Below are 13,471 nucleotides of genomic sequence, written 5' to 3'. Positions count from 1 at the left end.
TTTAGACATCATCTAGGCATTTAAGGCAAAACTGAGTATTTACTACAGACACCATGTGTCCTTCAGAACCTAATATGTAACATAAACCTTAGGATCGGTTACACAGGAGTGTGTACAGTGTGACCCCTTCAGGAACCACAGTCAGGTGCATAAAAATAAGAACAGAAAGGCATGAATTAAAGTGACCGCAGGGTTAACACCTGAGTGGTTGTAAGTATATCTATCTAAAATTGCTTTGTTCGTTAGCTTTTGTTTGCTTGTTTCTGTTTTTGAGACAGTGCCCGGCTATGTAGCCCAGGCTGGCCTCGGAATCACCAACAGGTGGGCCTCACATTTGAGATTGTCCTGCCTCAGCCTCTTGAGTTCTAGGTTCACAGGCATGAGCCACCATGCTTAGTTCAAGAAAAAATAATAATTTATCTGTACCTTCTGAATATCCAAAGTGAGTAAGGATTAGTTTATAGTAAGAGAAAAGAGCTAGTGGGCACACAGCAGCAGCTTCCCTCACTCAGGAGCAAGGCCATTTCAGAGGTCTCAGACCCAGCTGACAATGACACAAACCAGGCCCAGGCTCCTCCCTCATCTGGGATTAGACATCACACCACAGTCAAACTGGAAGATCACTTCCATTATTGGGAGGATTAAACAAAATAAAACACCTACTTTGTCAAAATTCCAAGGGTTTTTACTGATGAGGAGAACACTGTATCTAGCTTGCTCTTCCAGGAGAGCAACCACTGTCCACGATGGATACTGAGCTCAACACAGGCAGGTTGGAAAGGCTCCAAATGCCTCTCAGGATGACTGAAGACAGCGAGGGGAATCCTCACATCACACACAAAGGCCACGAAGCCTAGAGTGTCTACAAGCTGCTTTAGTAAAGGTGACATCGGTGGTGGTGACCTGTTTCCTTGTGACTCTGGAAGCTTTGGACCCGGGTACAGACAAGAGGAAAGAAGCAAGTGGAGTCCCAACCAGAATTCCATCTGTACAAATGCGCTACAGAGGAATGGATGGAACATCCTAGACCCTGGACACAGGATAACAGTCCTCAGAAATGCCCACTGCCTCACGAGGACAGTGACGAATGGCCATCAGCCTCTACAGCAAGTGATGAGTTATTAAAACGAAGTTCACCCACTGCCCGCTTCCTAGCACCCTCGGCAGGCAGACAGAGCACTCTGCCCAGACACCTCAAGCCGAAGCCCCTCCCACCTCCCCACCCCACCCTCACCGCGCAGTGTAGTGGGCAGCAGAGCCAAGGAGCCAGCTTGTGCTGTGCCTCTCACTTCTCTCAGACACATGTGACATGTCACACACAGCAACTAAGACACGGAGACGGGTCCCACAAGAAGATAAGCCCTCGCTTTCTGGCAGTAGGAAGAAAGCAAACAAACACCAGTGGAATTGGGCACAGGCCACTCCCCTGAAAAGCACAGCTCCTGGTGAAGCCCCAGCCACCCACCAAGTAGCTGCAGACAGAGTTTAGACACTATTGGTCTCAGGATGCTGCTGCTGTTTCTTCTGAAGATGCAAATCAGGGAGAAGGTGGCATCAGGTCTCTAGACTTTGTTTGGCCCCATTTGTCATGAGTCAAGCCCACTGAATTCTAGATCCCATCTCCCCAGGGCATTTAGGGAGAGGCGTACTTCCATCTCATTGATGGGCCTTGTTTCCAAGGTGTGTCTGTACGTACAGTTGAGTAAAGTCAGGAAGCAACACACAACATCAAATAAACAGGTGGAGAGGCAGTTGGGACAGTAAGTGCCCTCTGACAAAGCCAACCTAAGCCAGATCAGCCTCTGGAATTAACCAGAGGAGTGCAGAGGGAAAGCCCACACTTGAGCATTCGAGTCCCAGAGGGGCCTCAACCTACTCAGGTGCTTGGATGCTCAGGACGTGCCTAAGGAAAAGAAAATAAACCCCAAACTCTGCCCAAGTCCTGTTTCCCTGAGTTCCTGTAGCAGGGGGTCTGTGGCTTTCTGAGAAGGGCCTTCCAGATGGCGCCCGGATGCGGCTGTGCCAGACTCCACAGCTTAAGTAAATGTTGCCATCGTCCCATCCTGCCAGGAAAAGGCAAGGGAGACCCTCAGCTCCTCTCAGCTGCGGCCGTGATCATTCCTGGGGAGATCAAAGTCCCTCCCCACCTGCCTGCCCACCCCGCTCTCCATTCATCTTCTCTTCCCTGTACCCTCAAGTCACCCCCAGCCATTTTCCTTCCAGGGCATGCTTGGAGTTTCGACAAGGGTGAGAAAAGCCTGTCAGATGCCAACAAGGGTGGCGAGGGCCTGAGGGGGTAACCGGAAGACCCCAGGTTCACAGATGGCACGAGTTTCAATGTCATCATCATGAATGAGGTGAGTGCCAAGAGCCAATCACCAGTCTCCAGGATTGCTTCAAACCCTAACCCTCAACATTTACACACAGCTGCGAAGTCAAAACACTTCTCTGACTCCACTGGCCAAATGGCTCCACACAACCCTTACAAAGCGCCATCAAGAATGTTGGGTTCTCAATGGATTCTATGTTCTCCATCTTGAGCTCCCCAAGTATCCTCGCTGGAGTCTGGAATCCAGTGGGGAGTCTTCCACAGTAAAACAGAGGACTCGAAACTTAGCCCTGTTCCCAAATTTCCTGGAGGTCACACGAAGCTTGTAAATTAAGATACATTCCAGAATTTCTTTCCGGAAAATGTAGTTTCTTCTATGCATGGAAAAAAAGAGCCCAAAGAAGGGATCTGAAGGATCTGCTACCTGGAAGAAGGGGCTGGGTGAGCGGGAGGACCCCAAGGAGCCCTGTGAAACACATGCTGCACTAGTTCAGCCATGTAAAGTCTACCTGGTGGGTGGAATTTCTTACTGACCTAAAGACACTGGGAATTGGACAAGAGCAGTTCTTGAACTCAGTGAACCTGCTTCTGGGCAAACCATAGTGTAGCTGCCCCACTGTGCCTGTTCATAAAGCAAATTGCTAATTCTAGCCACAACCTACCCAAAGGTGGTAGCAGCCAGGATGTGAATCAGAAACTCCCGTTAGAGACCCGTGTTTCCAAAACTGACAGTTTAATTCTTTGCTTCATTGGCACCTGCCCTTTGCTCATCAGCGTTTGCTGACAGCCATCATTTGGGATTAAAAAGGCCGCTTCCATTCCTCCAGCCAGTGAGCATGGTGGAACACCATGGGTGTCAGAGCTTGGGGGCCTGGCATGCAACCCCCCTCCCTTGAAACACATCAGGAGAGAGGGGAGGGGATTGCCACACTGTGCCCAGTCTGCATCTATGTAAACTGAGTCCATCAACCGAACACTGGCTGGGGCTTTGAGCAATTATAGGCCTGGAATCCAACCCTTCATGCCCGCATGATGTCCACAGACTATAAGCGTGTAGGGAGACTAAGACTTTCCAGAATCCCTTCTGCCATGCTTGCGGAGTGAAGCCTCTCTTGCTGAGTTGCTAAGGGACAGCAGCTTCCTGAAAGGAAGCTGGGTTTACAGCCACATTCAAGAGGGCAAGTAAGAAAGCCCTAGGATGTCACCATGTGTTTGCGAATAGTTGTTTCTAAACAGAGAGCAATGAGCATCCACCTTGGAAGGGGAAGTTTATTACAAGGAAGTATTGGGAAGCCTCCAAACTCCCATAGGAGGATGGCGATGGAGTGACTGACCCAAAGTGACTGGCATCTGCCAGTGGCTGCCAGCTAGCAAACGGACCGCGTGGAAGAGCTAAGGACTGTAGGAGGTCACCCGGGCCTCTGACCCTTGCCCTCTCTAACATTCCCCAGGAGTGTCAGCCAGTGTATCCATCCAGGCGGGTGGCCACCAAATCATCAGCTTGGAAGAAGGACCTTGGCCAGCATCTGCCTGGGCACTGCTTTGGCACACACAAGCTGGGCCTCGGTAAATCTCCACAAACACAGTGGCCGCCTGCACATGCTCCCACGGTGGGCACGGAAGGGCTGCATATGGTGTTCGGCTTTAACAGCTGAGCTTAAAAAAAAAAAAAAAAGAACCATGGCAGCTTTCATCTCCATGAAACAGCTCCCAAATTGGGGTGAGGGTGGGGGCAGGAGTCAGGGTGATGGAGGGAAAGGAAAAAAAGCTCACAGGCATAAGAGTGAGCCCCAGCATGAAATTTTATTTTCAAGGAATTTCAGACCACCTCCGGTTCAAAGGTCCCTTTGGAAAATGGCATGCTGCTTCCTGCCTGTGGTCCCTGAGTTTACTCATTTCAAGTTGCTAAAAGCATCTAAAAATGACTTTTTTTTAATGAAAAAAATAGAAGCATCATATCTGTCTATGAGGGAATTGTACCCATGTTCTTGGTTTCAGTAAACATTCTTTAGGAGTTTTATAAATAAATGATTGCTTCCCAAAGTTGTGCTCTACAGAGGTGAGAAGCACCGTGCCTTGGGGGTGTTCTCCAAACCTTTAACTCTCCTGCAGGTGGAAGGTGGTGGCAAAGGGACAGGGTACAGGAAATAGCCTGAAAACTTTTGCTTTCTGTTTCCTCTGCCAATAATGACTGTCTTAGGCTCTGCAGCCAGCTCCCCTCTCCCCCCCCTCCCCAGCCCCCTGTTGCTGCAGCCATCCCCTAGCTCCAGTATAAAGTTTGGCTTTTGCAGCAGGAAGCAGCTGGGCCAAGCAACCAGCGAATGATAATGACCTCAGAAATCTGCTGTTCGCTCGGCAACAATAGGGTGCTCAGTCTACTGGAAAATTGTGTTCATCAGCTAACTCTGCTCAGTTACTAATTGACATTGCCAAATATTTTAAGAACAATTGGAATGCACAAGCAAAAAAAAAAAAGAAGAAGAAGAAAAAGAAAAAGAGAAATAAAAGTAAAAGGAAAAAGGAGATCTTAATCCTCAGAGTTCTATGTTTTTTCTTCTCTTTGTGTGTGTGTGTGTGTTTTTTTTTAAATCATCTTTTGAAGACTTGGATTTGTTTGTGTGGAACAGGCGGTGGTTACCGTGAACGGGGGCAGGGAGGGTGAATCACAAGAGGAAAATAAAGGTGGGAAAGGAAGAAAATCTATCATCTCACTATCACCAATGGTTGGCAGGGGGTGTGGGTAAAGGCCTCTGATTCGGTGGCAAATGGGCCTAGGCGGGATGGAGACTCAGCATCTCAGGAATGCATTCTAGCAACAAAAACTGACCGACCCCCGAGGCTTTTAGCCCAGCTGATCAAATAATCCTTGTCCAACTCAAAATATTACAGCAGAAGAAGTAGGGGTTAACGGTATTTCCGTCTTTGCATCTTTCCCTCCCTGGCTTCCATTGATCTTGCAACTTTCCTGACTTTATTTAATGAACGGAGGGTCAATGCATTCAATTACCCCCTTCCCACCATCCACACTTCAATTATCCCCACTCCAAAATGATGGGGCATTCGGAAGGTAACTGCCCTGTTGGATATAATGAACAGTATCGTTTCTTAGTACATTAAGTTTTAATTATACTAAGCATGATTTCCAAAGCAAAATCTGAAGAAACAGGGCTTCAGTTGTTTTCTGACTCAGAGCAAAAGCTAGGCTACATCCATCAGTGGTTTGAGTGGAGGTTTTCAGGAAAGATACAGAGATTAATGTCATCAGAGCCTTTGCACGCTAGCCAGAAAAAAACGAGAAGGCATCAGAACAGCCGCCCCATCTCTAAATGTCATAAAAGAGTAAAATTTGTAAGCTGATGCTCTCCAAATAGTTTCGCTTTGCAATGCACACGGAAGCAAACGACATACACTATGGTGTGAAATTATAAATGAGTCAAAAATAAACAAACAAACAACAACAAAGGGAAATGGGGAGGTGATCTGTGTGGCAAGTTCTGTCGCTTTTCTGTTAGAAAATATGACCTCTCCGTCTGTCAAAGGTCCTAGTTTTCGCGGTTGATCTTAAGCTTGGTTCTCAGCAGTTTGGAGAGGCAAAAGAACAAACACATTTTCTGGTTCACTGGAATCATTTTCACATGTTCACTGATTCAAACATTCTTTTGCTCACATAACAAACAGCTGCATCCCACATTAGCCTAGCCAGTGACAGTCGCCCATCTCGGCAATAACTGTTTGATTGCAAACTTGACCCCTTCTTCGTCTCGGTCTGAGCAAGACATTTTTAAACAGCCACTCAGTTCCCAATCCTCCTTTGCAAAGAATTACATCAGATAACAAAGGACGTCTCTGCCACTCATTGTAAGCCTTCTTCTAGAGATCTATTCTAAGAGGCTCTGCTAAAAAGGTTTTTTTATGATGAATTCAAAACTACTATCATGTTAAGAGCAGCGATTTATAAAGAAGAATTCATTGGTTAAGATCTGAAAAAATAGTTTCTCAGGCCCTACTGACCCAGTTTTCAACAAAAAAAGAATCAAGCCATGCAAATGAAGTTTTGTGACATTGTTATGCAGTCTGAGAAATTTGTAAGACCGTGTTTTGCAGTTATTTCTTAATAGAAGCCTTAATAAGTACTTTTTTCTTTACTTAAGGGCTTACATTTTTTTCCCTCCCCTTCACCTTGCAGGTTTCTAACAGGTAACAATAAAAATACCTTTTGTGTCAAGAGTTTTATTTAAATGCATCTTTGAATCACACTTTATACAAGTCACACTTGTTAGAAAGAAGAGGTGGGAAAGGAACCAGATTTGGTGGAGAATCCTAAATCCCAGCAAAACCTGAATGCCCTCAGACACGCAGCTAGCTGATTTGGGCTGCAGAGTGGGTATGCCATCTATTTCCTTACTTAGTCAGAAAATTATGAAAGGGTCTGATTTGAATATGAAGAAAACAAAGAAGTCAAACCCCAAATGAAAGAATCAGTATTCACAATTGTAAAATCCTTCAACGGGGAAAATAAGATGGAGAGCTAATGCCATCTCAATGCTTCTCTTAAGCAATAAATAAATAAATAAATCTGGATTTCGGGTGTACTTTTTTTTTTCTTCCAATGGAGTATTTAGAGATGGGGAACCAGCAAGCAGCTGGCTATCACTTGGCCAGAAGGTGATAAAAAAAACATGGTAAACATGTCATTAATAGAGCTGAACATTTGGCATTGGAACATCATGCTAAGACCCTCTTGTTTTAGCAGGTCTGGGAGAGGGCATGGAATCTGTCAGTGTGAAAACCATGTCACTCCAAAAACTTAGGGACTCCAGTCTGCTTCCTGACCTCTGCCCCCGGTAGGTCCCCAACCCCAGAACAGCGAAGAACACATTTCCAAGAGGTTGGAAAGAATCCCTGGAGGCAGCTGAGGGATGCCTGGAGCTCACCACCAGCCTGTGGGGACCCATCCCGACAGAGCTCTCACTGGCAGGAAGGACAAGTTCACAACATCCCCCCTCCACGCAGCGTGACCTAATCCTCCCGTGGTCCTCGCATCCTTGTTAGACTCTCCCGAAGCATCTTGTCAGTAATAAATCGCCAGCGAGTCCAGGACTCCACGAGCAGACAGTGTGTTTCATGGGTATTTAAGCAGCAGCATTAAGTGCTATCGGAATCTCTGGAATGTGCCGTTCAGATTTATGTGTAAGACTGGCTTGTAATAAGCTCACACACACACACACACACACACACACACACACACACACACTTTATTCTTGTATGAGTTTTGTTCTAAAAGAAAGGGAAGCTGAAGAGAGAACACCAACCAACTGTACCGGCATCTAGTTAGTAACTACAGCAGTGAATCATCTCTATGATAGAAATAACAGCCAGCAGAGAACACACGCGCGCACGCACACACACACATACATGCACACATGCAAACGGAGAGAAGAAAAAACTTTTAAAAAATGACCCTCAGCAGCACACTGCCACGTCTTTAACAGTGGGCAATGCAGGGCCTCGAGGTGCCTCAAACTGTCTTTCATTTTCCAGACTTAATGGCTGATTGCAGAAATCAATGTTGCCATTAGTAACAGGGTATTTGTTATGGCATGATTTCCTCTGTTGTTAGGCAGTAGAATGATTACAGTATTAGCGAGGTACTTTCTTTATAAAGGGCTGGAGATATAACTTTCAATTTACTATCCATTAGTAAGGGACTTGGGAAATATGGATGAAGGCAACCTCTTACCTGCTGTTAGGTAGCGATTTTAATTTAGCCACCTTAGACTTAGTATATTCATTCTCTTTCCTTTCCTTTCCTTTCCTTTCTCCCCCTCAAACAGGGCCAGGATGCTTCAGCATTTCACAGACATTTTTGATGACAGATTTTTCTGCTTTGCTATTTTAGACCCCAGAACTGTATCGCCCATGCAACACAGTACAGCTGAAGACGCACAGCCACGCATCTGTGTTTTCAAACCTCTGAGCTTGACTAAAACCGTCAGAGGAAAGCAGTGTGGCTCTGGGTGGGGGGGCAGGTGAGCCAGGCTGCAGAGTCAGAAGGGCATAAGAGGTAGCCCCCCCCGGGGGGGGGAGGCTGGGAGAGAACTCTTAAATGAAAGCCTTGTGTGGACACAGTTAAGGGGAGGCAATGGAGACCCTGACATCCACATGCGTGAACTCCTGGGTTCCAGAGACAAAGCTAAGAGCCAGGTTAGATCACAAATGGAACGGAACAGCTACAGGGGAAGGGCAAACCGGGCCCCATCCAAAAGCATGCCACCATCAACACCACTGGGAAGTAGGCTCTACTCCCTTTGGCTGGTAGCCATGGTTCAAGGTTTACTGAAAGGACAGTCCCGACTTTGGAGCAGGGCATCACCTTGAAGGAAACTGACACACAGCCCAGCATCCAGCCTAACACCTTTTGTGGTCCAGCCACGCCAACCTCAGAACCATGTTAAGGCCCGAGGCTAATGTGCAGGCCCAAGCGGGTCCCGGCAGGGGGCAGGGCCTGTCCCCTTTCTTCCTATCAGCCTACCTGAGGAAGAAGGTGAAGAGGGGTGTGGACTGTCCTCCTGGGCGCTCCCGGTCTGCGACAGGCCACCTCCAGCCCCACTCTCCTCAGTCACATTAGAGGAGCCGGGTGTGGTGGAGCGGCTCACCGACTGGGACTCCTGGTCGCTGCCTGAGCCACGCCGCTCCTCCAGGCCCACGCCCACGTGGAGAGCATCCTCATCGCTCTTGCGGTCCCGCTTGTGAACACGGGAATGCACGACCACCTGGTGGTAGGTGCGGAACACCCGCCCGCAGTCCGGGCATTCGGTGGGCTTCTCCTTCATGTTCCCAGGACCCTGCAGGTTGTATTCGAGCGTCTGGTTGAGCCCATGTGACAAAAATTCCCGACTGCCTTCTAGAGGGTCGAGCTTATTTGGCAGGTCTCTCTGATTGCCCACTTTAGTGCCGTGAACCAAATCAGCAGGCATTTTCTGCTTGGAGCCATCTGCTCCCACTAACACGTACTCCCGCTTCTCCTTATCAAACAGAACTCCGGCGTTTGCCAAAGTGTCTTCGTGGTTGCGCGTGAGCTGATGCTCTTTAGATAAGAAGCCATGTTCCATGGCCATGCCCCTGGCCATGAGCTGCCAGGCCTGATAGCTGTTCACTGGGTCCATCTCTGCAGCTTTGGCAGCTGCCTGCAGCCGCTCGATGCAGCTAGATTTTAGCGGTGGCACCAGGTTGAGGCAGCCCAGGAGGGAGTGCTTGTCTCCCTCGGGGACACTGTGAGCCATACTGGAAATGGGCGACAGCAGCTTTCCCAAGACCTCTTTCTCCTTGGCCGGGAGCTCCCCTTTGCCGTAGAGCTGGGCCTGGGCCGGCTCGCTCAGGCTGGCCTTGTCCGGAGCCAGAAAGCCACTCTGCAGGCAGGAGAGGTACCTGGAGTAGAGGTTGGCGTGGGCCTCCTGGGAGAGGCCACCCAGGGGCACCGACACCTCGGGCTCGGTGGGGGACTTGTTCTTCACCGACAGCTTGTTGAGGTGGACCTTCATGTGGTTCTTCAGGAACCAGGGCTCCTTGAAGCGCCGCCCGCAGATCTGGCAGCAGTGCTCGAAGGAGTCCTTGTGCTTGCGCATGTGGCCCTTGAGGAACCAGGCCTGGCTGAACACCTGGCCGCAGACCTCGCAGCGGAACTCGTTGGCCGCCTGCTCGCCGCCCCCGTTGGGGCCCTGGCCCTGGGCCGACTCGGCGGTGATGTGCGCCTTCTCCACGTGGCTGATGAGCTCCTCCTCCTGCGAGGCGGCGAAGTCGCACAGCGTGCACTTGTAGGGCTTGTGCAGGATGCGGATGTGGCGGTCCAGCTCCTCGCGCTTCTTGAACTTGCCTTTGCAGAAGGTGCACCTGAAGCCCGCGGCCGGGGTCACCGCGTCCTCCTGCACACTGGCCGGCTTCGGGGAAGGGGCCGGGCGGGCCACGTCGGGCACGCTGTGGTTGGGGGCCAGGGCTAGGTTGCAGGCGGCCAGTGGGGCCTGCTGGGCGTGCGCCAGGGGCTTGAGGTCGGCCCTCGGGGGCAGCAGGCTGCCCTTCATCTGCTTGTCCCGCAGGATGGCCCTCTCCTCCAACTCGTGCAGCAGGCGGTTCTCCTCGCGCACCCGCCCGCGCCCCTTGCCCAGGTTGCCCAGCTTGTGGGTGCGCAGGTGGATCTTGAGGTTGCCTTTCTGCGCGGCGCGGTGGTCGCAGTAGGGGCACTTGAAGGGCTTCTCGCCCGTGTGCGTGCGCATGTGCAGGGAGAGGATGCTGTTGAACCTGAAACGCTTGCCGCACAGCGGGCACGGGTACTTGCGGTTCTTCCGGGCGTCGTCCTCGATGTCGCTCATCTGGGACATGATGCCCAGGTTCTGCCCGTTGAGGAACTGCTGCAGGTCCACTCGCCCGTTGAGACTGCTGTCCACATCACGGCCCAGCTGGTTGGCCAGCAGCGCCATTTGGCTGCCCATGGGCTGCCCGCTCATGGGTCCGTGGGCCTTTTCCTCGAGGGCTGCGGGCGGCTTCTCCTCCGGGGTGGGCCGCGGGTGCAGCTCGGGAAAGGCATGGCTGAGCTGTGACGTGATCTGGTGCAACTTCTGGCTCATGGCATACTGGCCGTTGAGGACCGGGCCACTCAGGTGAGGCTCAGCTTCCGGTGCCGTCGAGGACACTCCAAGGCACAGACTCGCTTCTTCCATCCCTAGGAAGAAAAACAGAGGTCAGACCTGCGCCAGGTACAGTGGCAGGAAGAAGCAATAGCTACTAGCATCAGTTGGGCATGGGTCGGGGCGGGAGAGGACGCTTGCATTTCATGACGTACCCACCCCATAATAACGCTAAGGAATTAGAGTCAAAAACAATAATAAAAAGATGAATTATTAAATGCCAATTATGCAACATGGATGGCAGTGTCCTCCAATTTGTTTTGGGGGAATGGATCGTCTTCCTTGTGTTTCCTATTTACAGACTGCAATTATTCATTCACATTTCAATTATTAATATTTTACCGTTTCCAACACCTAATAACATATCGAGACTCTGCGTGTTCAACAGATCCTCCTTTCCCTTCACAAAGTGCCCCTACCTGTTGGTTCAGTCCAAAGTTTGCCTTAGAGCAGAGTGGCTTTCATTGAAAGACCGCAGGGCACTTTCTTTTCTGTTTACTATATTCAGTACACCCACCAGTCTAAGACGAAAGAGATCATTTTATGATTTGGCCAAAGGAAAAAAAAATAGCACCAATAGCATGATATTTACTGGTACATAATAAAACAAGATAATGTTTTGGGAAAAAATAAAGTAAAGGACAGGCTTTAGAACAATAAAAGAGATTTTGCTTTAGTCAACAAAAAGTGCAGTAATATCTCATTAAGCTGATTAGTATGCTGCTTAGAAACAGTACTAGGTGCTGTAACACATGATTATAATCATAAAAATCCTTCAGTGTTTGCAAGGAAGCATTAACGAGGTATATTAAATTTTAAGGAGACTGCTAGTAGCAGCTTTGCAAACCTCAGAGATTAAGATTTAACCCTTATTTTACGAAACACTGATTTTTGTCATCTGGAAACTGTGTCCATCCCATACACGATCTCCTGATAGAATCTTGGTGGACTGTGTGAGGCTATTGGTGTTTGCATGGAGGTAGGCTTATGCCGTATGATGCTTTCTCCCTGTCCTTTGGCTGGCAAGACAGCAGAGCCGGGGACTTTGATTGGCCTTAAAGAGATCTTTTGCAGAACTAGATAAAAACCAATTAAAATCCAGGGACGATGCCATAGGAAGTCTCAACCAAGTTTGAGTGTTTTTAATAACTTTCCCAATATACAGTAATGAGTACAAATTGTACCTGCAGTATGTGTTTTGCAGAAAATTAGAACTCAAAGCTGTTTGTTAAACACAAACACTCAAAGCTAGTCTGTGTAATTGTCTTTAATAGTCCCCTCTGCCCCTCCACAGCCTGTGCAGAACAGCAAATGCCAGACTGTTCCAGGTGGGTCAGAGGGCAGGCTCTCCTCCATATCAGAGCATGCAGGGTGCTTAGCTTGGATAGCAAGGAACCTATTCCTGGAGTCCTTCTATTTCCAAATATGCCTTCCCCATGAAGGAGTCCAGATCCACTTCCTGCTTTTAGACAGGTTTCTGCAGATCTCCTCTTTGTATGTCAATGTGTTGGTCAGCTAGATGGTACAGGGGTCTTATCTTTAACCCTAGCCCAAACTGTGGGGCCAACCAACTTCCCCTGGAGGACTTGTGGGGCCGGAGCTCAAATATGGGGCAAGTACATTCTGCCCCAGCCAAGTCTGCTGTTGGCTGGATTGCCTCCCAGATAGACTAGACAGTATGTGGGTTGCTGGTCTCCAGAGGGAGACTGCCTGTCTTGGCGAAAGTAAAGACAGTGTAGCCCTTGAATGATGGCATGGTCAACTCTGCACATGCTTACACGCATGTGTTCACTTGCGGTAAAAGCAGCTTCCAATTTGCCATCTTCAATTCTCAAGATTGGTCAGGAGCTAGGTTGTCATGGAGATGCTAGAATTCATTCAACAGACCAATGAATTCTCACTGTGCACCAGATACTATCACTCACTGAAGATATACTGTTGGGTTCTAGGAGTCATGGCATCCACTGGCAATCAGGGAGGGGTACTCCCATAGTGTAGCAGCTGTAGGCATGCGTGGCCTCCAGGGCCAAGTCTGGAGCCCTTCAGCCCCTTTCAGCCCTATCAAGCCATGCTGGCTCCTGCCTTGAGCAAATATGGATCCTGTCCCCGAAGCCACATGACAGTGCACAGAATTCCACCCAACAGCTCTTGGGGAGTTTGGAGACATCAAAGCCAACATGACTGGCCTACTTCCCAGGGCTGCCCAGTTGGCTGGCTCAGCAGATGTGAATCCAGAAAGATGTACTATTTTCAGGTCGCTGAGGCCAGGTGCCAGTTCATCAGAGATGGAGGAGGAGGTTGTGAGAACAAACAACAAGGCTACCATCAGGTTGACCAAGGAGTGTCAAGTTGAAGGCCCTGGCCACCTCCACTTGCCAGCAAATTGAGTATGGGATTCTTTTACTCTGCCCAAAAGACAAGATTGGTTGTTGTCGTTGTTTGTTTAAATCAACACCTTTTT

At 49.2% G+C, this 13,471-nt stretch overlaps 1 protein-coding gene across 1 annotated transcript in view; it reads right to left on the bottom strand.

The window, feature by feature from the left end:
• LOC113837174 (zinc finger protein 536) overlaps positions 1–11,043 on the bottom strand; it is a 251,204-nt gene extending 240,161 nt beyond the window's left edge. Inside the window, exon 1 of the mRNA XM_035449240.1 lies at positions 8,862–11,043. Within this exon, the coding sequence (XP_035305131.1) occupies positions 8,862–11,043 (2,182 nt within the window). The remainder of the gene's footprint in view (positions 1–8,861) is intronic.
• Between the last annotated feature and the right edge of the window lie 2,428 nt (positions 11,044–13,471).

This window comes from Cricetulus griseus, chromosome 9 (assembly GCF_003668045.3).
Source record: "Cricetulus griseus strain 17A/GY chromosome 9, alternate assembly CriGri-PICRH-1.0, whole genome shotgun sequence".
Lineage (NCBI taxonomy): Eukaryota > Metazoa > Chordata > Mammalia > Rodentia > Cricetidae > Cricetulus > Cricetulus griseus.
The sequence above is the reverse complement of the archived record's forward strand: the minus strand, read 5'-3'. Positions and strand labels throughout refer to the sequence as shown.